Source organism: Rhodamnia argentea, chromosome 8 (genome assembly GCF_020921035.1).
Source record: "Rhodamnia argentea isolate NSW1041297 chromosome 8, ASM2092103v1, whole genome shotgun sequence".
Classification (NCBI taxonomy): domain Eukaryota; kingdom Viridiplantae; phylum Streptophyta; class Magnoliopsida; order Myrtales; family Myrtaceae; genus Rhodamnia; species Rhodamnia argentea.
The window spans coordinates 25,126,701-25,151,133 of record NC_063157.1 but is presented as its reverse complement, the minus strand read 5'-3'; the positions used below and the strand labels follow the sequence as shown (position 1 = coordinate 25,151,133).

The 24,433-nt window shown below is 41.0% G+C and overlaps 3 protein-coding genes and 1 pseudogene across 4 annotated transcripts; 1 reads left to right on the top strand and 3 right to left on the bottom strand.

The window, feature by feature from the left end:
- Positions 1-244: 244 nt before the first annotated feature.
- Positions 245-3,599, bottom strand: LOC115735444 (annotated as a pseudogene).
- A 179-nt stretch (positions 3,600-3,778) lies between these two features.
- LOC115735450 (dr1-associated corepressor-like) lies at positions 3,779-8,368 on the bottom strand. 2 transcript variants are annotated; one of them, XM_030666690.2, is made up of 7 exons: positions 8,040-8,368; positions 6,247-6,432; positions 6,080-6,152; positions 5,825-5,918; positions 5,253-5,369; positions 5,112-5,169; positions 3,779-4,578 (listed from the first exon to the last, which is right to left on the bottom strand). In XM_030666690.2, exons 2-7 carry the CDS (start codon positions 6,259-6,261, stop codon positions 4,108-4,110), a joined length of 828 nt encoding a protein of 275 aa, XP_030522550.1. In that variant the 5' UTR covers positions 6,262-6,432; positions 8,040-8,368; the 3' UTR covers positions 3,779-4,107. The 2 variants fall into 2 exon arrangements, with proteins under 2 accessions (XP_030522550.1, XP_030522549.1); XM_030666689.2 differs by lacking the exon at positions 6,247-6,432.
- Positions 8,369-13,165: 4,797 nt separating this feature from the next.
- LOC115735443 lies at positions 13,166-18,010 on the top strand. Its single transcript, XM_030666681.2, has 2 exons — positions 13,166-13,331; positions 15,834-18,010. The coding sequence occupies exon 2, from the start codon at positions 15,854-15,856 to the stop codon at positions 17,864-17,866; it is 2,013 nt and encodes a 670-aa protein (XP_030522541.1). The 5' UTR covers positions 13,166-13,331; positions 15,834-15,853; the 3' UTR covers positions 17,867-18,010.
- A 708-nt stretch (positions 18,011-18,718) lies between these two features.
- LOC115735447 (4-diphosphocytidyl-2-C-methyl-D-erythritol kinase, chloroplastic) lies at positions 18,719-24,006 on the bottom strand. Its single transcript, XM_030666685.2, has 11 exons — positions 23,750-24,006; positions 23,538-23,633; positions 23,349-23,417; positions 23,092-23,196; positions 22,931-22,987; positions 22,213-22,413; positions 21,691-21,783; positions 21,498-21,597; positions 21,093-21,192; positions 19,750-19,835; positions 18,719-18,946 (listed from the first exon to the last, which is right to left on the bottom strand). Exons 1-11 carry the CDS (start codon positions 23,948-23,950, stop codon positions 18,843-18,845), a joined length of 1,212 nt encoding a protein of 403 aa, XP_030522545.1. The 5' UTR covers positions 23,951-24,006; the 3' UTR covers positions 18,719-18,842.
- Positions 24,007-24,433: the final 427 nt, after the last annotated feature.

Genomic DNA, 24,433 nt, shown 5'->3' with positions numbered 1-24,433 from the left:
GTGGCTTTGACCATGTGTTATGTAAAGCTGAAGTAGTTTCCTCTTAGTTCTTGCTCAGAGTTCTCTTCGTATAGGTTGGAGGATCTGATATTGTCCAGTTTAGTAACTATGAAAGAACCAGGGAATCTAACTTTATACAAGCTACCTCTAGCACGCAGAAGATGGACTCTAATTTCCTTCCTGATACCTGGAACTGTTTAGGCGAAAAAGCGAGAACAATCGCGACTTATTTGAGCAGTATAGTAAATCAAATGAAGAAATCTATCTTTAGTACGTCATTTTCTACTAATATGTACGCACAAGCGAAGGGGAAGCACAACTCCTGACAATACTCGTTGGAACCGCTCCACAAGTGAGCGTAAACCGCAAACCGTACAGACCTACATAGTGATTTTGCTTGTCCACAAGTAAGTACCTGGAAGACTTGAAAGAGCCAAAAGTCACGCGCCTGCTTTGGAGACATTTGCTGAAGACGGCCTACGCTTCCTAATCGCCTCTTTCGTGGTGCTTGTGACCAAGGCCGTTACTTTGCCTGCTGCAAAGCCAGGCTTTGCGGAAGATCGTCTTGACCACTTCGACTGCCAACATGCAATAGAGGAAGATCGCAAGTGTGATGATGTATATCAAGAGCAAGGAGAGACCGTTTGGGGACATGGTCACGGAAAGAGTTATGTAGGTGACGACCATGGAGAGCAGAGCCACGGGCAGCAGAACCTGGACGTAGGCTGGATTCCTGTAGAAGAATATGAGGAAAATGGAGGAGAAGAACCCGGAAGTGTTGAAGGACATGAAGAGATAGTAAGCGGTCACGGGGCACAGCTTCGTCGAGCTGAAGAAGGAATGGTGGGACGTGCATTGCTCGTTCAGCTTCATGTTGTCGCCCCAAATGGTCTGTGGAGGAGACAGTCCTGCTTGGTATGTGATGGTTGCTATTAAACTCGCCACGACTAGCACCATCTGCTCCACTTCCGACCACATGCTGCTGCTGCACGACTGCTGCCTTGAGTCCGCTTTTGTAGCCGCCTTCTTGCTTCGATTTGCTTGAGGCTTGGCATTGGTTTGTTCATCGAGCTGATCACCTGAAACAACGTCGATAGTGTCTCTGCTCGCCATGTTTTGCTTCTTCAGGAAGTCTAGGATCTGCCATTTTTTTACCCATATCAAATAAACAAGCAGAATGAGAATAGTGAGAGGCTACGGTAAGAAATGTTAACTCACAGCATTTCGAGTTTTTTTTTATGTCAGGTATGTTTGACAACGAGATCGGAGTCAATTAGAACGCTCCAACTTGAAACTGGGCATCTCACGTAGATTTTCGAGCGACCAATTCTTCGTAAACGACTATGCTCTGGAACTATGTTCGCAATCTTTACATGCCAACAGTGACAAGATCCAACGTCCTAATAGTTTCATTCTTCTCTTTTCAGATCTCCATCCTTACTAGAAAAGATTCTCTTACAAGAAAAAATGATTGTGTTGCAGGGAATCCGTGAGATTCTACGATCCTGTGACCGTTACTGCATCGGTTTGAACAATTACTACCTCGACGATGAAAGTTACTAGCCCAAAATTACTGCCACACTCCTACTGCCACGAGATATAATCTTGTGGTTTCATTCACAACGAGACTGTCGATATAGCCCAGGGGACGAAACATGGATCTGAACAGGATATTTCTAAGAGACACAGGGAATGTAGAAGATTGAGAATGGGCAGGCAAGTCTTTGTCAGCTGACAGAGAGGTGTCTTGTCCATAGATGAGTTGGTTGGTGTGAGTTTTGAGTAGCTCTTGATGTCCATGTGTGGACCATGTCTGAGGGGACCATGATCACGGCAAGTCGAGTTACTTGTTGACAGCTTACGCTTCTTGAATGAATTTGGAGTTTGTTCGTAGATTGGTAGTTGTGGAAGAATCTGGTTGTTCGGGGTCCATGACCCTTCGGCTCAAGCATTCGACAACAGAAGGAGCGAAATCAGAGTATTCGAAGGACGCCACGACCTTCTAGCAGATTTTTTTTTTTCCTGAAGTTTTGTAGATTTCTGAGGACGCACAACCGATCATTTTGACGCGTAAAACAGGACACTCGGCTATACTTGGCCCCGTAGCGTCGATCAAATCAGTGTCGGATTAGGACAGGTTGCAATTCAGAAAGGATTAGTGACACAGCTTGGGAGGGACACCAAGATATTAGCCAGACTTGGTAAATTGATAAGTCGGACTCATCTCGCGTGACTCATCTCAAACGACATGACCTCTTCTTCTTCTTTTCTTCTCTTTTCTTGTCTTGTTTGGAGGAATTTGCAAAAACAGCAATGAAGTCATGGACTTAATGGGAAAGAAAAATCCTTCTGATAGATGATTCTGGATCATCCATATGTTCGAAATCGATTCAGCTCATGTTCCGTCTGACGTTTTAACCATTTTCTTCTTGCTCTAATGGTTATCTAGTTCCTGCAATCTGTGCAGAGACCAGTTTCAGTAGATTGAGCTAATATAATAACACCCACGGATCATATCCATCTGGGTTACTATCTTTCAGATTCCTTTAGTGTTTACGACCTTTTTGCCTCTCAAATTAATCTTGCCATCTTGTTCTGCATGCTTCACTCAAAGAAGAAAGCTCAGAGGACTTAACAAGGACTAGAAACATTTTGGGAGATTTTCACTTCACCTACTTGTTTTCCTTCCTCCAGCAGAAATGAAATTATCAGGCTATCGACTATCCATAGTCCTGCATCTAAGCAGAGCAATTCTTTGTGAACTACCCTCAAAAGGCTGGAACATACCCGGAGCTGTTTCGAAGCCACGGCCAGCTGCGAGATTGTGTTCCCATCATCATCCTCGGCGGTCACCAGTTCGTCTGCATCTCCATCTTCACTGGCCTTTTCCGCCAACTTCTTGAGCGCGTCAAACTGGCTGTTCTTCACGGCCAGGTGAAGTGCGGTCTCGCCGCAAGCAGTGCATTCCTTGAGGGCCTGAGGACACTGGGAGAGCAACTCCTCGATTACCTTGACCCTCCCCTTGATGGCCGCATAGTGGAGCGGCGTCCGGCCACCTTTGTCCTTGATCACGCAAAGATCGGGGCCTAACATTAGAAGCTCCCGCGTGACTTCCAAATTCCCCGTGGCCGACGCAATGTGTAACGGCGTGAAGCCGTCGTGGTTCAATTCCCTTGCAAAATCGGGCTTCCTGCTAACAATCTCCTTCACCAGTTCACTCTTTCCAGCGAGCGCAGCCACATGAAGAGGAGTCTCTGCCGTTGGTCCCAGCACGGCTTTTTCCATTATCAGCGGATCTTCAGCTAACAAAGCGCGGAGCGAGGTGACATCTTCGTACTGGATAACTTCGGAGAGCCTAGGATCCATAGGAATTCGTCCTGAAGGATAAGAGCCTTGTGCTGCTTTGGTTTGCTTGTGTTGGTTCTTGACGATAGTTTTAGAAGCTTGGTTCGTCGCATTTATGCACAAAGCAGAGATGGGACTCCGCAGTGACCCAAGCAAACACCGTGGTTCCAGAAAATGGACATTGGATGATTGGTGGAAAAGTTACTCAAACCAGAGGATCAAACTTCCAGACTGTTAGGTATACACAGCACGCTCTACATTGGTTGAGGCTTTAAAAGCTCACATAAATGCGAACACCTTTCAACCCGAAGAATTCACATTGCCCCAAGAATAAACAGAAAAAATGTGAGGTCGTATCCCACCATGGCGGACATCGTCTTTGGTGAACTATGAGACATCATTTTTCCTCACACAGGAGTACAAGACAAGATGGTTAACACATATATAATATGATGCACTCGTGCATTGAAATAAAGTACATTTCAAACTAAAAAAGGGATTAAAAGTTAGTGACAATGATCAGCTGAGTGATGATAACACCAAGTGACAACCATCAAAAGCTTCTGTACAAGTATACAATCTGACCCGTTAAACTATGAACTTCCTAAAGGAGCTTGAATATAGTCAATTTTGACCCTGTCTAGACATTGTTTCCTAAGTTTAGCATGTGAGCTGTCTAAACCTCTATTCAAACACATCTAATGATTTTTGCATCAACACTGAGGATTCACAAAAGTAATAGCACCAAAAAACCCTGCTGACCTAGCCTTCTTCATCGTAGTCTTCATCGTACTCATCCATCCTTCTATTCATGTTTGCGAGCTGAATGGGATCGATAGCCATCTTCTCAACTTCGGAAAGGGACCACCCAGGATATTCCTCATGCTTCAATCCAGTGTTAGGAGCTGCTGATGAACTGGCCGGACCAGAAGCTAATATGGATTTTGAGTCCCCATTTTCATCCAAATCCACATTCAGGTCAAAGTTCCGAACAGGCAGCTCTGCAGATCTAGGAGTAGGAATGCTCTCTTTTGATTCACAGAGATGGTCACCATTTTCAGTCCCTTCAAGATCCTGATTCAAATTGTCCCGCTGTGGAACATCTCCATCGACTTCAAACTTCTCATTCTGCGCAGTTGCATCCCCCTCTGAGGCTCGACCACCTCGCCCACGACCCCTACCTCTGCCCCTACCCCTACCTCTCCCAACACTGCCTGTGTGACCAGTATCATTCTGAAGTTGAAATGGCACGGAGAAGGAACATTTAAATTTGTCAGTAAATCTGGATTCAGTTTAATAAGGCTGAACGAGCTTCAGACACCAGATAACAATCATCTTGAGTTGCAAGAATATTTTGCTATGCTGTCATTCTTCAAAACTAAGTTACAGAAGCATTTTACTGAAAACAAAGCTGCAGTAAGTACTCATTGGACACTGATAATACTATTAAGTTAGTAGAGCAGCAAAAATGCCTATTTACTACAAGGCTTTGTTTTGAAAGGGTGGGCAAAGAAACAAACTTTTGATTTTACCTCACTCTTCCTCTCACAAATTTCCAAATTTTACTCAACTTGCCGCCAACATTTTCATCCCCTCCACTCTCTCTACCTTCCCAAACATAGCATAAAAGATAAGCAACATTCATCCACGGATATGAGATCCAGTGTAACCAATGGGCTGGACAATCGAGATGATGTGATAAGGCAAGCCATATAAAGGGAAAAGAGAGGAATGATGATAATATCCATAATCATGGTAAACGTTACCATGCGGCTCCTCTTTGATTCATCATCAGTGTCATTTTCCCCATCATCAACCATTTTCCTGATAATCAAATACATAAAGTGAAATCAATATCCATATCCCCTCACTGAAATGGTAAACTTCTAAATTCACATTTACCTAACCTTCTTTTAGCAGCAGACCGATCATCTCCAGCAGTGTCGGAACCACCTAAATCAGGAACCTTGCTCACAATTTCCCTCAAGAAATCAAATACGTTAAAGGTTTGAACACACTGCTTCCTGCAGTAAAGGAGCAGAGTTATAGAGCTATTCACCTCGAAACAACTATTCTAAGGAAAGAAATAGGGGACAGAGAGAACATTAAATTCTGCCATATTCTCTTTCAAGGGAAAAAGCAGGGAGGAGGAAGATAGGGAAAAATGCTCCCCAATCAGGAATCCCATACATACAATTTCGCATGCTTGAAGGGGGCAAAGGAAGAGAAAATCAAGCAGTGAAGCAATTCTCCCCAGCACAACAAGGGAATCTTAACTAGGAAAGGAAGGAAGAGAAAATCACGCAGTGGAGCAATTCTCCCCAGCACAACAAGGGAATCTTAACTAGGAAAGGAAGGAAGAGAAAATCAAGCAGTGGAGCAATTCTCCCCAGCACAACAAGGGAATCTTAACTAGGAAAGGAAGGAAGAGAAAAAAAAGAGAGAAAGGGGGAAGACAAAATACTATAAGTCTGCTTACAGATGCAAGGAGTTCAGTGTCTTAGCTCCCCTCTTCAAGGTTATATCATATGTCCGATCACAAAGGTCTTGCAGGAACAGTTCCAATGCCTTAGCTGGACATTATGATAGAAGAGCATGAGCAATGATTTATCAAAGTGAGATTTTCTTGCTGACATAAATGAGATCAACTGCAAAAGCAAGTCTCCAGGCCAATCCTATCAATTATGAAATAGAGAGGAATAAACCGACCAAAATGCAGATGATGTGCACTTACAAACAAGAAGAGGCACAGCCATAGCAATCTTCCCAACATCCTCATCAGCTTGCATAATTTTCTTAATCCGGGCCTATAAAAGGAATTGCTGTCAATCACACAAAGTTATTCCGTAAACAGTAGAACGGATGAGGGACATCAGAGAATTCACGGCCAGGTACGTGAACCTGAAGCCCAAACATCAAGACATCGGGTGACAAACCAGGACAGTTTTAGCTTGGCCATCACAATGACGTCAGACAAATTAAAAATCATCTATCTGTATTATAAGCGGACATCAAGTTGCCTACCCCTGTTTCCGAAGAAAACACTACGTCCACTTGTTGTTTGATCCTAAAGTGAGCTCAACACTTCTGTCATAAGAATTTCAGCACTCAACCATTGAGCCTTAGCAATTAACTGTTTGCTCTCCGCAAAACTTAAACAAACTTGACGAATCTGAGTCTACAAGCTGAAGTACCTCATCCGCTTATTTTCAGTCAAAAACTTCACCTTGATTTTTTTTTTTTAAGGACTGCCCTTCTGCACTAACATCAACCATCCATTCTTACCTTGTGATTTGTGCAAGCACTTAATCCTTATTCAATAAGGTAGCTTCATAAAATCAGCCAATTCTGCATACAGTTTTCACTTCTTTTCATTTTGAGGATGCCAAAAAAAACTGATGTGGAGTTCATCTAATTGCTTCTCCAATGGCAAGAAAAACAAGAACAAGAACAAGAACAAGACAAGGGGGAAAACCAAAGCTTCTTAATGAGAATGGACAAACAGTTCCAACTATTAAGCCTATTTCAGCTATACAATACTGACAGAATAGATGTTGGCTTGTCCAACCGTCACTAATTTATCTAAGGAGACCATAAGCTGAGTACAAGCACAACTTTCAACCTGTGAAACATATTTTATGGAAGTAATAATGGATTTGCATCGTAGAAAATGCAAGTAAGCACTGTGAAACTTTTGATACTATAGGCTATCAATTTGAATTTCGCACATTCCATAGTTAGTAGTTTGCCATTTGTCCTATAATGGCTCGTGTAGTTTTTGTCCACAAGAGGCAATTGCTATCACTATTTGAGTTCCTGGATTAATTTAACCTACGTTCCAAAGAGGAACAAAACATCCTCGTTTTACTTGCTAAGGAAACAAGAAACTCGCTTTGACTTCTAAAGCTAATAGCTCTTTCTTCAGTTTCACTAACACTTCACAGCCAGATATCCAAAAGGAGAGTCTTCCTCGGCAAACCATCCTCCCAAGAGAAAAAGGAATCTATGATTCAGATGTCTGCCTAATGCTAATTAGATATACCCCACCCATGCAAGCTAGTCCTGAGATACAAAAATTTCCAATAATCCACAAGTCAACAAGATACATCACTTCAAATGAACCAACATAGGCACGAAAAGACTGTCACTTTGGCATGTGTTCCACAGTGCAAACGCGAAACTGGTAAAGTAACTGAGTGCATAGTATTGCTGGACAAACAATTCTCCAACTGCTAAGAAATCGATGTCGTGCATCATCGCATGGCTACGAGCATTCGAAATAATGACAGATAACCCAGTAAACTACGATCAGAAGCATGTCCCAACTGAATACGAACACTGCTTGCGTTAACTTCTGCCAAAATATCTAATTCATGTCAACTATTAGCCGTCGCAAAAACGCACCATTGCAGCTAATTCGCAATCACAACCTCTCGCCCACCGAATTCAAGATCAATTAGATACGGAAAAACCGACGCATAATCACAGTTCGGAGCACAACCCACGCCCGGGAGATGAAAAACAAAAAAACAGAACAGAACCATGTAAACGCGCCCCATGCACGACGCGTTCAGCTCGGCTGAAAAATAACTAGAAAAACCTTTAAAAAAAAAAAAAGAACACAAAAGAAAAGGGGGAAAACAACACGCGCGACAATAACAGAGTCACATGGCCAGAAACTAGCGTCTGCTTACCGCCGGGAAGCGAGTGTCGAGCTTCTTCCTCATGTCGCCAGACGATCACCAGCGCAGGAGGCAAAACCCTAAAAAAAAAAAAAAAAAAGACAGCCCCCGAGGGTACAAGCGGCGAGCTCTCCGCTCTTGCCCTAGCAGCCCCTGCCTCTGCTCGCGCGGAGGGAGAGAGAGAGAGAGATAGAGATAGAGAAAGAGAAACAGAGCCTATCTCCGAACCAGGACAAGTACAGGAACGGCGATGACAAGGGTTCCGCAGAGAACGAAACGGAGGGAGGAAGAAGAAGCAGCAGCAGCAGGAGGCCTCACTTTTCTCTTTAAAAAGAGGGGAGAAAAAAAAAACCGCCTCCAAATTCCCTCGCTTTTTTAATATTTATAGCTCCTTAAAATTTTCGCGGCTTTTATTTATTAATTTATTTTTCTTAAACCCCGGGGCTGGGGGATTAAGTTTGGCCCGAATCTTCTACACTGTCGAAAGCTGCGGTCCCTCGCGGAGTTCCAATCGCCGGTTGCCACGTCATCGCGTTCTGTTCTTGACTTCGCTGGTAGACCCTTTTTGGGGGTGCGGCCGCAGTTACCTCTCGCCGTTAAATCACGGCAACGGTAACCGGGAGCGATGGAAACGGGAAAACGGCAAGTCGAACGGCGGTGACCCCGCGCAAAAAGTCGCAGGGGTCCTTTTTCGTTTAACGACTGTAATATTCCAAGACCTGAACATATATTTTTTTTTGGTCCAAGACCTAAAGTTCACCTGAAAAGTTTTCCTGACTGACAATGGCCCTTCCCGACCAAAAACACAAAAAAAAGACAATGGCCCTTTGAATTTAATAGTTTTTTTTTATACCTCGTGAGGAGTTGAGGGCGCGCATCCCTCGTGGTGACACTTTTAGAAATGAATTTTTATTTTATAAGTATTTTTTGAGTAAAAATCTGTTTGATAATATAATTTTTCAAAAAAAATTCGTTTGGTTACACAACATTACATTTTACTTCTGAAATTATTTTCGAGCTAATTCTAGAAGTTAAGAAAAGTTACTTCTATTTTAAAATTAGAAATCTCTCAACATTAATATCCATTTCTCACTTCGGCCTCTTTTCATTTTCAACGCCTCTCTCTCCCAACCATGCATGCGCTATCGCCACCCACTGTCGACCTTTGCCGGCCGCTGCCTCCCCCCATCGACCGCTGCCGCCAACCGTTGCCGCCACCGCCGCTCACTTCTAGTCGCTACAACGCACAACGACACCGTTGCCACCGGCCATCATCACCTAACCCCGCCAACCACCGCCGCCACCTATCGTAAACCACAGCTTGCCGTTGTTGCCCACAACCATCGAGTCACTATCTCCGGCCGCACGGAGATAAAAATAAATAAATAATATTTTTAATAATAAAAAATGTTTTTCAAAGAAATTTAAAAATAAAATAAAAATGAAGTAGAAATTTTTCAACAAACAATAATAATTTTTCGTATAAGATTTTGTGTTAATAATGCTCCAGAAATAGAAATTTTCAACCGTTACTAAAAAATTTCTCTTATCAAAATTTAATTTCTGCTTTTAAAAAGAGTGTTAAATAAAAGTAGAAAAATTTTTAGACGTAAAAATAAAATATAGTCATGCTCGCCCTTACTAAATTTTGGAGAAATTTCAAATAAAAATATAAAGTACTTTCATTTTCTCACATATGGACCTAAAATAGACTGCGTTTTAAATAAATGCTCAAATGGCCATGCTGTGTTAAATAAGAGTCTAACCTCATTGGGTGGTTAAATATACTAACCTTATTAAGGACAATTTCATCCAAACATAATATTACTTAAATTAGAGTAAAAATAAAAAGCTAAAAAAAATTAAAAAGAAAAAATATAAGCAGGGGATGCTTGTGTTTTTTGTGGTTTTTTTTTTTTTTTTAGTTTTAGCTATTTTTTTATTTTTTTAAGTTTGTCTTTTTATGAATTTTATTTGGATTTCTAGCCTAGTTTAATTAATATTTTGTGTAGAAATTAGGATTCTGACCAATTGTGCTTTAGTTAACCTTAATGCTTCGTAGGACGCCACGTAGGAGAGATAAAATATTAAAAAAATTAAGTCAGCATTTTTTTTAGTTTTTAATATATTTTAATTTTTGTTCATAAATAATAATTAATGCCACGTAAGAGAGATAAATTAATTTTGACGGTGTTAATGAAAGAACTTAATTTTATTAATTTAAAAAATTTTAAAACTTAATTATACTTTTTTAAGTTTTAGGATTTGTATATACACATACATACACACATATCGAGCATTGATTCCTCGTATGGTTTTGGCACTTGCATGTGGACACGGATTTTAGGACGTGTCCATCGCCACGCATACTTTTGGGGTTTTGTCTTCCCAACGTCCTAAAATAATTTCCTAGCGCGTGTAATAAATTGGCAAAAATGTCATGTGATCATTTGTTTTTGTACGATATGTTCTGATTAATTAAAAAAAAATCATTGCGCAGCTTGATACAATACTGAACTATTATTGCTACGCCTTAAAGAAAGCATAATTTAGTCGGATAATTATTCGGGATACGATAATTATATCGGCTTCTGTGTACTCATTAATGCATCGGTTGAAATGGCATTGCGCTAAGTTTCGTTTCGATGCCCTTTACAAAAAAGAAAGACTTCCCACTTTTTTTAATGGAATATATTCATTATAAGCCGTAAAATCTTGTTACAAAAGTGCAATTGAGTCATAAAACTTGCAAAAAATATAATCAAATCCTAAAATTTATCAAATTTGTACGATCAATCCTAAAATTTATCAAATTGGTGCGAACGAGTCGCTCCGTTCATTCCATTCAACTTGGCTAACGGAAAATGCCGACGTGACTTTATTTACAAAATGAAAGACTTCCCACTTTTTTCTAATTGATTAAAGTGCATAATTCACAACGTGGTAGGAGTCGGTCAATTTTCGAAATTAGAGTTTGCATGTGGTCTAGTTTGGGCTAGTGACTCTGCCTTTGGGTCTAGGGCTCCATTTCACAAAAAACCTTTTTTTTAATTCAATCTATAATTTTCGGATTTTTCATTTGATTTATTTATTTATATTTTTTGGACTATCGTTTTCGTCATTTAATGTAGCATTGTCTTAGTTGGCAAGTACGGACAAGTTTTGTCTTTTTCTTTTTCGTAGTAACAACGTTTGACTCGACCATTAAACGAACCTGCATTTTTTATGCACAATGGGCGTTGGATTAAATGCAATTGCGCCCTAGATTGGGATTTCCACTAAACTCATCTAAAGTCTTATGAAAATGTTGTGGAAAGAGTTCGTAACATAAATATCCCGTGGTGTCTAAAACTATAAAACGAAAATTTTTTTTTAGTTTAGAATGCTTACGAAATGTAATTGCGAAATAGAGTTGGAGCCTCGGCTTAGGCATGGTGGCGGACAGCGACCCGATAGTTGGTTTACTTCCTTTTCCCTTTAATTTATATCATTGGTCAATTTGGTGAACATCGATGTGAGTCTATATTAATGTTTATATGATTATTTCGGCATCGATGGATTGAGTAGAATAGAAAAATGCATCAGGGACGTAATCAGATAACAATTTAAGGATAACGGTGGACGTAATAACGGCGGTTTAAAAGCAACGAATGTTATTGTTATGTATTTGAACAATGAGGAACTAAGTCGAGTGTTTTAAGCCTCGATACTTCCACAATTCCTTTAGTACTGTCGGGTAGTGTCTACGACGACTTTAAAATGTTGAAAATCGTTCCTTCTATAATTTTTGGTTAAAATTTCTGTTATATTTTCATTTGAACACAATAAGACATTTTTGCTTAATTATAAATGTCGATGTTAATTGTAGTTAATATGAATTAAATTAAAATATTATCAAAAACTAAAATGTGCTTTCTTTATGCTTGTCTGTCTTAAGTTTTTTAGCAAGAAATGAGATACATTTATAACGATTAAAGATTCTCCATGCTAAATTGGACTGAAAATCCATATGCAAAAAGGAAGCAAAAGTAAAATGCTAGAAGTGTATGGGTCTATTTGGAGATAATTACCCAATCGGTCCTAAACCTAACGTACGGCCGACAATTCAGCCTTAAACTTTTAAATTTGGCCAATATAATTTCAAATCATTGCATAAAATTGCAATGTAGTCATTTTTACTAAGTGCCATTGAAAATAGTTGATGTGGCGATCCAAAAATTATCCACGTTAGCATGTTATATAGGACGACTAGCGATAATTGGACATCACGTCAGTATTTTCCGGTGAAAATTGGCCGAAAAGACCACATTAGAATTTCATGCAAAAATGTTTAGAGCTTCATTGGTCAAATTGAAAAGTTTAGGACTTAATTAGCATCCGTATAATAGATTTAAGATTGATCGAATAATTTTTTCGTTTGTTCGAGTGATTGTTTTCTTGTTAAATTCCTCTTGTAATTTTCAAGGTTTGATTCTTCAGTTTGTAATGTAGAATGTTTGAATCATTTAGACACATACATTAACTTAGAATCTCAATGCTGTTTATTTCATACAATTTCAAATTCAGAGAAAAGATAAAAAAAAGATCCTTAAAATAACAGACAAAAGCTGCATCGTTCCAAACATAAAATTTAACACACAGCCCCTTTTTCTCTTATTTTTTATATTCTCGACTTTAATCTCCGAGTTAATAGATATTATTATAAACCTTCCATATCGTACCCCCGCACAATATAGGAATGCGGGCCCTGGAAGAACACATCCTCCATTTCCATGCTCACCGGCTTATCCAGTTCCGTCCGACCAATTCCATTTCACTCCGTCGCGCCAAACTCGGCCTGCAAGAGTCACCGCTCCGGAAAAAGGAGAGCAGGCGGCGCTTCCTTCCGGCGAAGATGGATAACCTCGAGGGACCAAAATGGAAAAATCGGAAAGGGGACGGGAAGCGAAAGGGAACATGGGAAAGAATTGGAGGACGCCGTCCAAGGAGGTTCGCCGTTCCGTTCAGTTAGTGAGAGAGAGAGAAAAAAAAAAAACTGTCTGCTCCAACGGACCCCCCCCAAAAAAAAAATTATTTGATTCATTAAAATATAAAAGCGGCGAGAGAAAAATTTAGGGGGCGGGGGCGAATATAGGAAAAAACAAAAACCCTATTCTTCATTTTAGTTTTGAGCCTCGTAATTCCTATCCGTCTCCACCTTCCTCCCTCGCTCTCCTCCCCCTCCGTGAATCGCCGCTCCGTCGCCGGAACGATCGATCGATCGATCGGACCTCCCGTCCTCTGTCGATCAATCTCCTCCCGCAGGTCAGTCTCTCTCCCTCCCTCGCTCGTTCGCGAGCGACTGTTTTCTCGATCTCCGTCGGTTGCGCATTCGCGTTGATCGGCGGATTTGCGCGACGGAGTGCGGCGTTTGATTGCCGATCCGTCCTCTGTTTTTTTTTTTTGTTCTTTTTTTCTTCGTGTCTTCCCTCCCCTTCCTGCTCGGCGTGCGTTTGGTATTTCGATTTGAGTCGCCGGAGTTAGGTATTCTGGAGACGGAAGAGTCTCCGTTCTGCGGAGTCTTTGTGATTCTCCTCCTTAATTTATGATCGGGCGATTTTGGCATTGGCGGTGACTTATTTCGTTCGATTGGTTCTTTTTTGTCCTTCATGCTTGACCTTTTTCTGTTTGTGCCGGGTGAATTGGTTATCAGAGCGGCGTGACGATGGTAGGGATTTTCTGATTTTACGCGGCTCCTATTGGTGTGATTGGGAAATGCGCGAAATGAGTGCATGCTGCTGCATTTGATGGGTTACTATATTCACTAGTTTAGGTATTTCTAGAAAGAACTCATTTTTTTCTGGCCTTCGCACTCTGTCGTGCATTTCGTTATTTTAATTCATCCGTAGCTGTTGACATGTTGCAATACTGGATTATATGTGGTCAAGAGGTTAAATGTCAGTTTTGGTGAGTGAGAAGAACGCCAAATCATTGCTTAACTTAGATGGCACTTGTATGGGGCATTGTTAGTTTGATGATGCTCTTTAATTTCTGTTGAGCAATTCTGGCTGACTGAATAAAAGAATTGTTAGGTGCATCTACATTATGGTCGGTATTTGCTTTCCGCATTAGATTTTTTCCTAGACCGAGGTATCTGTCTCAAGAAGGGGCTTTTGAGTTGTTCAAATTTTTTTTGGCAAGTAATATAGTGACTGAGATGGACTCTGAACTTGAGACAGGGAAATCAGCTTTCACCTTTTGAATCCTCCATTATAGATTTATGGCAGAGATTACTGCAACGATGGGAATTATCGATATATCTTGAGGGCTGTGCATGTTTTCAAGCTAGCATTCGTTTTTTCGACTGATCATGATTTTATTATACTTGCTGTGATGTACTTGCATTCCTATTTTTCCTTCTCTTTTTCCTCTTCGACCAATGCCATTCTTACACTCTGAATACATGCTGGAGTTTGCATGTCATCCATCATGTGAGGAAGTCTGATTAGGCAAGTTGTGGCTTAGTACTCTGTTATAGTCAATTTTTATTTGGGTGAAGATGGTGGTGATTGCATGCAAGCTCTGCCTTTTACTTTTAAGTTCATCTCGCACTTCTCACGTACACATTGGGAATCATCTCTCTCTTTCACGTTCCTCCTTGAACACATAAGACCACTCATATTAACAGCATTTGTGGTGATATGTGATCACACCTGCAAAAAGCACTGGTTATTGACGGGGCTAAGAGGAAGTGAATGCATAAATATTAAATAGTAATCCCAGAGGCGTCCAGGCATCAAAAGTTTTTGTGGGGATGTTCAGGAGTTGGTAGTTATGGTCGAAGCTCACACTAACCACATGGGGGATTTGATGATTTAGACTCTAGAGAGTATAGTCAGAGCTGTTGGGGTATTATTGAGATGAAGGCTGGCCTCTCTGATAATTTCTTTGAGGCCTTAAATGCATGTTCAAACCTTTTTTGTATGAGTTATTCGAATAGCTGCTGTTTTCATCAATGTGAAGTGTCGGCTAATTAATGTCCCCTCCTCATGCTCTGATGTCGAGATTTATGTTTACATGATCTAGTCTGCACGACTGATTGGTGGATAAAATAATTGTTAATGATCTTGACTATAATCGGTGGAATTAAAGCTGTTCAGTTTCTCACCTGCTTTCTAGAATGTCTTTGCCCTCGAAGGGGCTGTGCTGTCTATTTTAGAATCACTCAAGCATAAGAAATGATTTTATCTGTTTCCATCCTTGAGTTTCTTTTGTGGCCCTTATCTTCTGATCCATAAAATGATTAAGGCTCATTCCAAGTCAAGTGTCTGGACTTAGATTTTTGTTTTCCCCATGTCCTGTGAGTTAAAGATACAGTCCCTGAAAGTGTTCCTAGATGGTGGCTCTTCACAGATTGGGTGCATATCTTCCTATTATACAAATGTGCATGGACATTAATGTTTCTGTTCTTATTAGAGTCACCCTAAAGAATTTAGAAGTTGTAACTGAAAATTCTCTCAGATGTAAGTACGCTGTATTTACAACCTATCAAGGGGCTGTTTTTGCAGTCTCGTTTTTGGCTACAGTTAGTGGGTTACTTGTCACGATTTTCATTAATAGAAGGATGATGCTGCCTTTTCAATTATAAGATGTTTCAGTCTTCTTGTCACCATGTAAATTTTTTTAGAAGTGGGAAAGAGAAAAGGTTTACTGATCTGGCTTTTCGGTAGTTAGAGCTACTTTTCTCTTGTTGACTTTGGCTGGTTTGTTGATTCTGTTATAATGGGATAATTAAATGCAGTGTTGTTATGATCTGTGACGTTTCAGGTACTTGCTGGCTTTTAGAAATGTCTCCAGCATCCAAATCCAAGTCTAAGGACAAGAAGTCTGGGAAGGAACCGATAAAGACTGCCTCCAAGCCCTCTGGACCTGCAACTGTGGGTTCTGGGGTCCCTGCCAGTGCATACAACCCTCTTTTAGGAACATTCCATTCTCTTGAAACAGTGTCAAATTCATCCGCTTCACCTCTTCAAGCTAATGGTCGCTTCAGGACTATTGATGAGACAGATGAGCAGTCTGGCTCATTTGCTGTGGGGGTCGAATTCGATTCTGTCTCCAACAATGGCAGCTGGTCCGGTGAGTCGGAAGACCATAAGGAAAACAAGTCTAATCTTTCTGGTCGCCAGGAGTCTGTCCCAGGAGCTGACAACGACAAAAGAGAGAAAATCCGCCAAAAGAATGAGAAGAAGCATCAGCGTCAGAAAGAGAGACGAGCTCAGGAATTGCAGGAGCGATGCAGCGGTTATCTTATGTCAAGAAAACTTGAAGCACTTGCTCAGCAGCTCGTAGCAATGGGCTTTTCTCATGAACGGGCGACCATGGCTCTTATAATGAATGAAGGTAGAGTAGAAGAATCAGTTGCGTGGTTGTTCGAAGGGAGTGAAGAGGCTGATACTAAGAAGGATAAAAAGTTCGGTGGCACTAACTTGAAAATTGACATAACAGAAGAGCTTTCTCAGATTACAAATATGGTGTTCAAGTTTAAGTGCTCGAAACAGGAGGTGGAGAGAGCTGTTGTCTCCTGTGAGGGTGATCTTGAGAAGGCGGCGGAAATGTTGAGAACTCAGAAGCAAGAATTGTCTTCTGCTCCTTCTAAACCAGAAGAATCTGGAGATCCTTCTGGTTTAAGTAATTGCAAGCTTTCAGCTACTGTTGCCATAAACTCTGGGATGTCCCAGCTTAAACCAAATCCATCTTTGTCAGCCCAGCTGAGAAGAGATGAAAGAGACTATAATTACACAAGAGGTTCAGGGAATGCAAGTGGTTATTTGGAGTCCGGGCCGAAGAATGTGCAGTCTGTGAAGAGATTTCAGCAGAAGTTGGATTGGATGAAACCCCAACACTCTGCAATGCCGGCTGAGAAGAGTCGGCCTGGTGCTGGGTCCGGTTCAATGGCAACACCTGTTCAGGTGTTGCCTTCACCAGCGAAAGGTGAGACCCGTTATATTGCTGTTGGGGGTGAATTAAAACATCTTCCTCTAGGAACAGTCCGGGAGCCGGTTATCATGATGCAGCGACCACAATCAGCCAATGCAAAGCAGGTTCCTGCTATAAGCGTTGGCTCACCCCCTGGAACAGGTGCTGGTTGGCATCCTTCTAATGGCATTGACATTATGAAGTCAGGTGTGTTGCTACCTCAGATTCCTAGTGGTAGAAGCCTCGGTGCGGGCAATCTGAGTTCAGGTCAGATATATCCCCAATTTTATTATCAACAACAATTGGGTCTCGGAAGCAGTCCATTGGAGTCACCAGGGAATAGAGGAACTATGGGTTTTCAACAGCATCAGCAATTCATACAAGGTGGGGGTTTGGGAGATATGCCTGGGACAACCCAAGGTAATGGTTCGTGGAGTAGAACGAATGCACCTCCTACACTCGCGGCTGCTTCTTCCCTTGGACTGTTTTCTGGGTTGAATTCTTCTGGTTCATCAGGGGCTGCTTCTCCAGTGGACTGGAGCAACAGTTCAGTTGGGCAGCAGTTTGATTACACCAATGTCGACTGGTCGTTGGATCGGGGTTTGTCTTCCCCAAGATCTACAAATTGGTTGATGGGGTTGACCTCTTTAATGAAGAACAAGGCAACCATGTTTGATTCAGATGTTCCTACAGCGGGCTCCCACATTGGCATGAGACCTGCTCCTCCGTCCAATGGAAATGGCGTTTCTCTCATGGGACTACAAGATGCATCGGGAGCGACTACGGACACATCTGCTCCAGGTTCTCGGGAGTGGACGTCCCCTTTTGAAGGAAAGGATCTTTTTAGCTTGCCTAGAGAGTTCGTCTCTTCCCCTTCTCTGTAGGCCCCTCCGATAGGATTTCAAGGAGCACAAATAAAATGGAAAAGAAAAAAAGACTTGAAAAGGAAAGAATGGCATTTGGATTTCGTATCTGAGTTGATCTTGTTGCATGACCTTGTTGTGAAAATTGCATTGCAGTGTCCTTTAGTTGTCTTCTGTCTGCATGGGGGGAGAGAGATTCCTTCATCTTTGCTTTTAGTCAGAGGTGGAATCGGAGTATCCCCGTTTTAACATCTACGCCATCACTAATCAGTTGACAATTTGACTTGAATCGCCGCCCATGTTTTGTCCGCTCCAGGCAAAACAGCTTTTTGCCATTACTGGAAAGTACAATTTCAGCTGGCTCCTGACTCATCCAGTGGCGCCCAAAAAAGACTTTCGAGCTTTGTTTTTGCTCTGCTACGCTTGGAGAAAAGGTTGAAAAGAGTGCTTATCATTCCAGATTTTCCATTCCCTGCCCTTCTTAGTATCAAATAAGACTGGCCGAGTGTTATTTGGATGGTTGACTGAACTAGAGAGTAATTTGTAAGGCGCCCAAATCGTTTTATCATGACAAAAAGAAGGTTCACTTCTCGATACCTGCAATGCAAAATACTTTCGCAAACCACCGAGCTAAGAGGGAAGGTATCCTCTCGAGTTTTTCCTCTCTATTAACTTGCGAGTGGTTTGCAAGAGAACTCTCGGGCACCGTCTTGAGTCTTTCGAACTATAAGATGGCATCAATTTAGGGATAATTTAATTCCTGCGAGGCGAGGAATCATCTATTCCCCTTCTATTCTGTATTAGGAAGGATAGAGATCCTCTATTGCAATTGGCCACCAGTGACAGCTGCGACCGCTATCACCACCAATATCGCCAATCCCTATTGATTTCTTGAAGAAAGAACTTCCTTTTCATCGATTAGGACTTACAAATATAATATCCTGGAAGTTCATATAGAACATGGAAAAGCAACATAGAGGGACTTGCTGGGGTTTTATCATGGCAGCGAGGAAAAACCAGGGCCTGAACCACAAGCACCGGTTGCTGTTGAAGCAGGTTCTCTGTACCATTCATTGGACTCCCGTGTGATGAAGTTAGCCTCTGCACGGGACAAATATTTCATCCAGAGATCATGACCAGAGTAAATCTTGCGTCCAAGAAAGAACGACGAAAGATTGCATTCATCTTTCTCACAGCTGTCCTCCCCTTGTTTCTACAACTACTTAAAGAAGACAACTGTTGATCTCCATCCTAACCCACCCAAGAATGCGAAGAAAGTTAATCATATGGAATTGAAGGATGATTAGACAGTATATGCCACAGTGAAAGACGCTTCAATCAACCTCAGGGGATGCACATACAGATAAGGAAGTCCTATTATTTAGGGTGCAAAAACTGGATTACTTTCTCTGGTGTTGAGAGCACAATTGGAGAAGGCTGGGCCGTACCTACTAGGAACAAATCATGACCTCTTCAACATATGGGTAGCAACAGAAAAGAAGAAAACTCAGGGACTCTCCTGTTCCTGGATCTTACAGTAATTATTAGCACTCGGCAATTCTTTAGCTTCAGAACATTTCCTTACGTCTCAACTCTCAGACCTTTAGATATAGGGATTAAGTACCAATCAAGCATATATTAAGAAAGCAGAATGTGGGGCTGTCCACAGAAAATAAGCATATCCAGGACGAAGTATTTTTTTCTGAAATGGATCACCAGATTGTTCTTGTCAAATATTTTACTGCACTGAAGCCCGGTGACAGATTTTGCTTCTTATTTTTCTGCTTCTAACCTGTCTAGGTTTTTATGGCCATTCCAACCAGAAGAATCGCCATGATAAGCTTGCTATCGTAACGAGAAAGGAAACAAACATATAACTAGTTGACAATACTTAAGTAACTTACCTGATAAGAATACATCCTTGTATTCTTCTTCATTGTAGACAAACAGTGGAGGGTCTGGTGAACCAACTCCGACGATTGTGCTCCCACTACATCAGACAAATTTGGACACCATAGGGAAATTAGTTTGCGGGAATAGAAGAGAATACGTGATATCAGAACATGATCCTGGAACGTATAAGAAGATCCGAAAACATTCAAAGCCAACTCTCCTGGGATGAGAGCAGACGCCGCAAGGAACAGTGCAATCACAATGATGCCCAGCTCACTATCCAAACAATTTAAACACAGGATATTTCGGGTAATTGCACCAGAGTGACTTCCCATATGTTCAACACTTAGGGTAGCTTATATTGCTACCATTGTCTATCTAATATGAACTGAATCTAAGCCATACTTACAACAGGTAATTTGGATAATGGATGACCTGTACCTTTTATGAAAACATTTCAATACAAGGACTCTTTTTTTCAACTAGAGTCCAAACCAGAATTGTTTAGGCCAAAAAGAAAAAAGGACTACCAGATTTTGATGAAGATTATAGATGTTGGACAATCCTGAATGACAAAAGTCCAAATGGGTGCCACAACTGTAATAATTCAGGCATCAGTTTCTATTCTAAACTTCAAACCCATGTTTGAAACTTTACAGTTTGGTTTTCTTTCAAAAAGCTATATTTTTAGAGGCAAGCATCATAAAATCCATTATCACAGTTTATCAGAGATGAGACTAGCTAGCACTGGGACAGAAAGTGACGAAGGTAGGGAGTCCAGAAGTTGAGGTTGCTAGCGAAAATATTGGAGCTGCAAGTAACTATCCTGTGTGGTCAACGGTTCACTAGAAAAATGAATCGGGATTATCTTGTATGAGGCTAAAAGTCTGTGTCCTTAGCTTACAAGGTACAAAAAGAGTTTCAGCAGTATGTTGGTATTATTTTGAAGTCAGTTATGAGCCTTCTCACACCAAACACACATGCTAATGATTTTCATCCTTACATGAAAAATGATCCACTTCAAGGTTTTTCTAGTATTTTAGGTCAATGGATGAGAAATATAAGAACGTGATACACTTACAACAATTGAGGATTAGGTTGACGCTTCGTTATGGACTCACTTTGGCAGAATTAATGAATGCCTCCTCCTATTGAATGAAAAACCTATAAAGGTTTTTCCTACTCAATCCTAATACAATGGCTTTGTATACATTTGAGCCTTAAAAGTCACATCAACATCCGATGCTTTCGGTGATAATTTAAGCAAAATAAATATATTCCTCTGACAACTTTACTCTCTGCACAGGATATTAGAACTTTAGACTGGTATCACTTTATTTTTTCCTTGTTGTACCTTCCAGACATGAAAACAGCATCATACTGTCCGCGGCCAGCAGCCATTATTCGCTGCTTTAACCGTTTAAGGGATGGTAGTACCTCAAACGCTGGAGCTTCTGCAAGGAAATATAAACATTTGAACTATCAAACTTCTGATAGCATATAATTCTGTCTCTATGACAAACACCAGCAAATATAAGATGAGAATGTCTGATCATAAGTCTTTTGCTTGGCCAAAATAAGCCTGGCATCATATAAATCTATATATTCATTGCAGTATGAAAGGAATTCTCTGCAAATGAAACTATATAAAAGAAAAAAGGTATCAACAATTGGTTGGTCACAAAGTCACACAGAATAAGTTTTCCGAACAGAAAGCAACAGAGGAAAGGCAAGATCAAGTGCAGTCATGTTCATTTACCCAAATCGTTGATGCATACATCTTGAGATATTCCATCCTTTGACAGCTTTTCCAGCAAGGCTAAAGGATCAACATTACTAGTCTTGTCCAACTGTAGACGCTGAGAATAGGAAAAGACATCCTCGGACAAAATTGTCAGCACATAGGGAGTAAGGTGACTAGAGTTTTTGTTAACTACTCACAACTCTATTACCTTGTAAACTTCAGCAGTGGAACATGCCTGTGGAGGTTTTATTAGAACCATCGGAATGTCCAAGGATATAGGTGGAGGGATATCTTGAACCACCTAGAAAAATATGGGATATATAATGACCGGGTGCAACTTGGAATCATATTAACTTACCAAAGAAAACGTAAAGGTATAGAAGAAGTACACAGAAAAACCTGATTAATGAATTAGAAGATCATCATAAATTCATCATCTTCCACGCAGATGCATAGCACAGGTTTATGAACACTCTAATCAACTAAGTGGCCGCAAGGCCAAGAGGAGGAAATCAGAGTCTTGTTAGGGTCAAGTTTTATTTCCTTCCAAAGCATTATTGGGGAACCTAGGCACAGAGCACTACCACCATAGACTTCTTAAGCTCATAGAGCAAATGAATGGATACCATAGAAGTGCTTTCTGCTAAAAACACCACTGGAATAGTAAGGTTTGAACAAGGAACGAGAAAATAACTGACTAACAGCAAGTATTCTGTAAGTTTAGACATACCTCACCTCGACCAGTACAATATGCTGCACCATGGGAGAAGAAAAAGGGAATATCTGAACCAATTTCACCAGACCATTCTTGAAGTTCCTTCTCAGTTGCAATACAACTATTGAATTGGTTTGCAGCCCAAAGTGCAGTTGCCGCATTACTACTTCCACCACCAAGTCCTGCTCCAGTTGGTACTTTTTTGTCAAGATGGACCTGCCATGTGTCCCAATTTGAGTCTCTGGTCAAAACTCTGAGAAGGACATAGAAGAATGTGGGACTCTGGCAGATGTTCAGCTATTTACATTACACATAGGGATTCCAGCATAATTTACTCTAAAATTGTGATATCCCTTTTAGTTGGAACTCTTGTCTACATCAATATAAGATTAAGTTAGGGACAACAGTTCCGTAATTCCCTTTACCCAAAAAAAAAAGAAATTTTGCTTTACCAAAAAAACAATTCCGTAATTCCCATTGACTTTGATGTTTACTGTACATTCAAAGACATTTTTGCTTTTTAACATTGCCACAATTCTCTGTAGTTTGTAATAATTCAAAGTTAATGAAAGTCCTGATGTAATTCACTGAAGCAAATGGAACATAAGAAACGCAATATCATTTACTGTCTAGAGACAACACTTTCTGCCACACCCGCCAGTTTTGAGGAATTATCAGAATTATATGCACACATGAACAGACTCAAATACCAACAAAAGGGGCAGCTTCTCACCCAAAAGAATTTGTTGCTGCCAGTCTTTTTCCTGTAGAGATTCAGTGCTTTGATAATCTGCCAAACATCAAAGAAAATTACAATCACATATTAGTTATTGTAATGATGCCAAGAACACGGTGACAGTGAAATGAACCGAACCCCTCAGGTATAGGAAATACCAAATTCTTGTCATCAAGAGGTACGCCAGACACATTCGTTGAAAGTCCATCCTTTGTTTGGGAAGGTGACAAAGAGAACTTGATTATGTCCCCCAAACTAATTACCTGGAAGCACGCATATAGATTAGCCCAACCTCCGAAAATCTCGTGCTACACTACTGTGCTTCTATATGAACCCAAAGCAATACCTAAATACATTTCGCACCATAAACAGGGTCATGGAAGCAAAAAGGATGATCAAGACTGAGAAAACTCACATGAAACAGAGAGGCCAGATCATGGTACCCATCATCTCTCTTCCTAGTGATTCTCAAAAAGACATTAACCTGCCCCATAGATTACCAAAATCAGTGCAAAAACCACCAGAATACTTGTAGCAAAAAAACCTCAGAAAAAAAATTTAAGAAAAAAAGTAGATAAATCCCTAAATAAGAGGAGAGAAGTACCTTGCAAGGTGAGAACAAAGTGAGCCTAGAAAGAGGAGCTTCCCTGTCCACTTCATCAGCCAACTGGTTTATCCTCTCATCAGGATCATACACTATCTATATCCATCCACAACCAAAACAACACCCAGCACTCAGCAACGCGAACAAGCAAACACTTACACGCAGCAACACCAACAACACCAACAACACAAACAGAGAGAGTTCCACAAGACCTCGAGCTGTTGTTTCCCCGTTTTCGGCTCGGACACCATGGCTCTGACGGACGCATTCCGTCGCAGACAAGAGGAAGACGAACCATGTCGCACGGAAGGTCGGACCCAGCTGCTCCGCGAGAAATTGGGCGACGGGTAGACGATGCGATTGCAGTGGAAGGAAGAAGAAGAAGAAGAAGCCACGGTGGTCGCCGCCATCATCCTCAATCGTCAAGCTCCGAAGCCGAACTCAATCCTCCGAATGCTTCCGCGCGAAGGCGAAAAACTCTCCAGCAAGAGAGAGAGAGAGAGAGAGAGAGAGAGAAAGAGAGAGTAGGTGAAGTGAAGTTGGTGAGTAGGAAATTAATGAGCAGCAGCAGCAGAAGAAGAAGAAGAAGAAGGGTATCGAACGGATATCAGGGTTCATCAATCCCTTTCTTGTCTTCACTCGCCGCCGAAATCGCCTTTCCACTTCGGACGCCAACGTGAATGCCGTGTTCGGTAAATTTGGTCGGAGGGAAGTACTTTTCATGCATACGTTTAATTTAGTCTATGAAAATACGAAAATATTATTCTTATATTAATTTAAATTTGGATCTAATATTGAATATCTTCGTACATTTCATGTACTAAGTTGGTCCAAGAAGTATATTGAACAAATTAAAATTTGATGACGACATTGCATATTAAACTGAACAAGTTAAA

Excerpts from the sequence above, each read along its gene's own strand:
- LOC115735447 (XM_030666685.2), bottom strand. The coding sequence starts at position 23,950 with ATGATGGCGGCGACCACCGTGGCTTCTTCTTCTTCTTCTTCCTTCCAC. Across the intron at positions 22,988-23,091 it reads CTCTTGATGACAAGAATTTG|ATTATCAAAGCACTGAATCT; the intron begins GTATTTCCTATA and ends GATGTTTGGCAG. Across the intron at positions 21,193-21,497 it reads TGTATGCATCAACGATTTGG|AAGCTCCAGCGTTTGAGGTA; the intron begins GTAAATGAACAT and ends ATTTCCTTGCAG.
- LOC115735443 (XM_030666681.2), top strand. The coding sequence starts at position 15,854 with ATGTCTCCAGCATCCAAATCCAAGTCTAAGGACAAGAAGTCTGGGAAG.
- LOC115735450 (XM_030666689.2), bottom strand. The coding sequence starts at position 8,072 with ATGAGGAAGAAGCTCGACACTCGCTTCCCGGCG. Across the intron at positions 5,170-5,252 it reads CGGTCTGCTGCTAAAAGAAG|GAAAATGGTTGATGATGGGG; the intron begins GTTAGGTAAATG and ends TTTGATTATCAG. Across the intron at positions 4,579-5,111 it reads AATCAAAGAGGAGCCGCATG|AATGATACTGGTCACACAGG; the intron begins GTAACGTTTACC and ends TTTCAACTTCAG.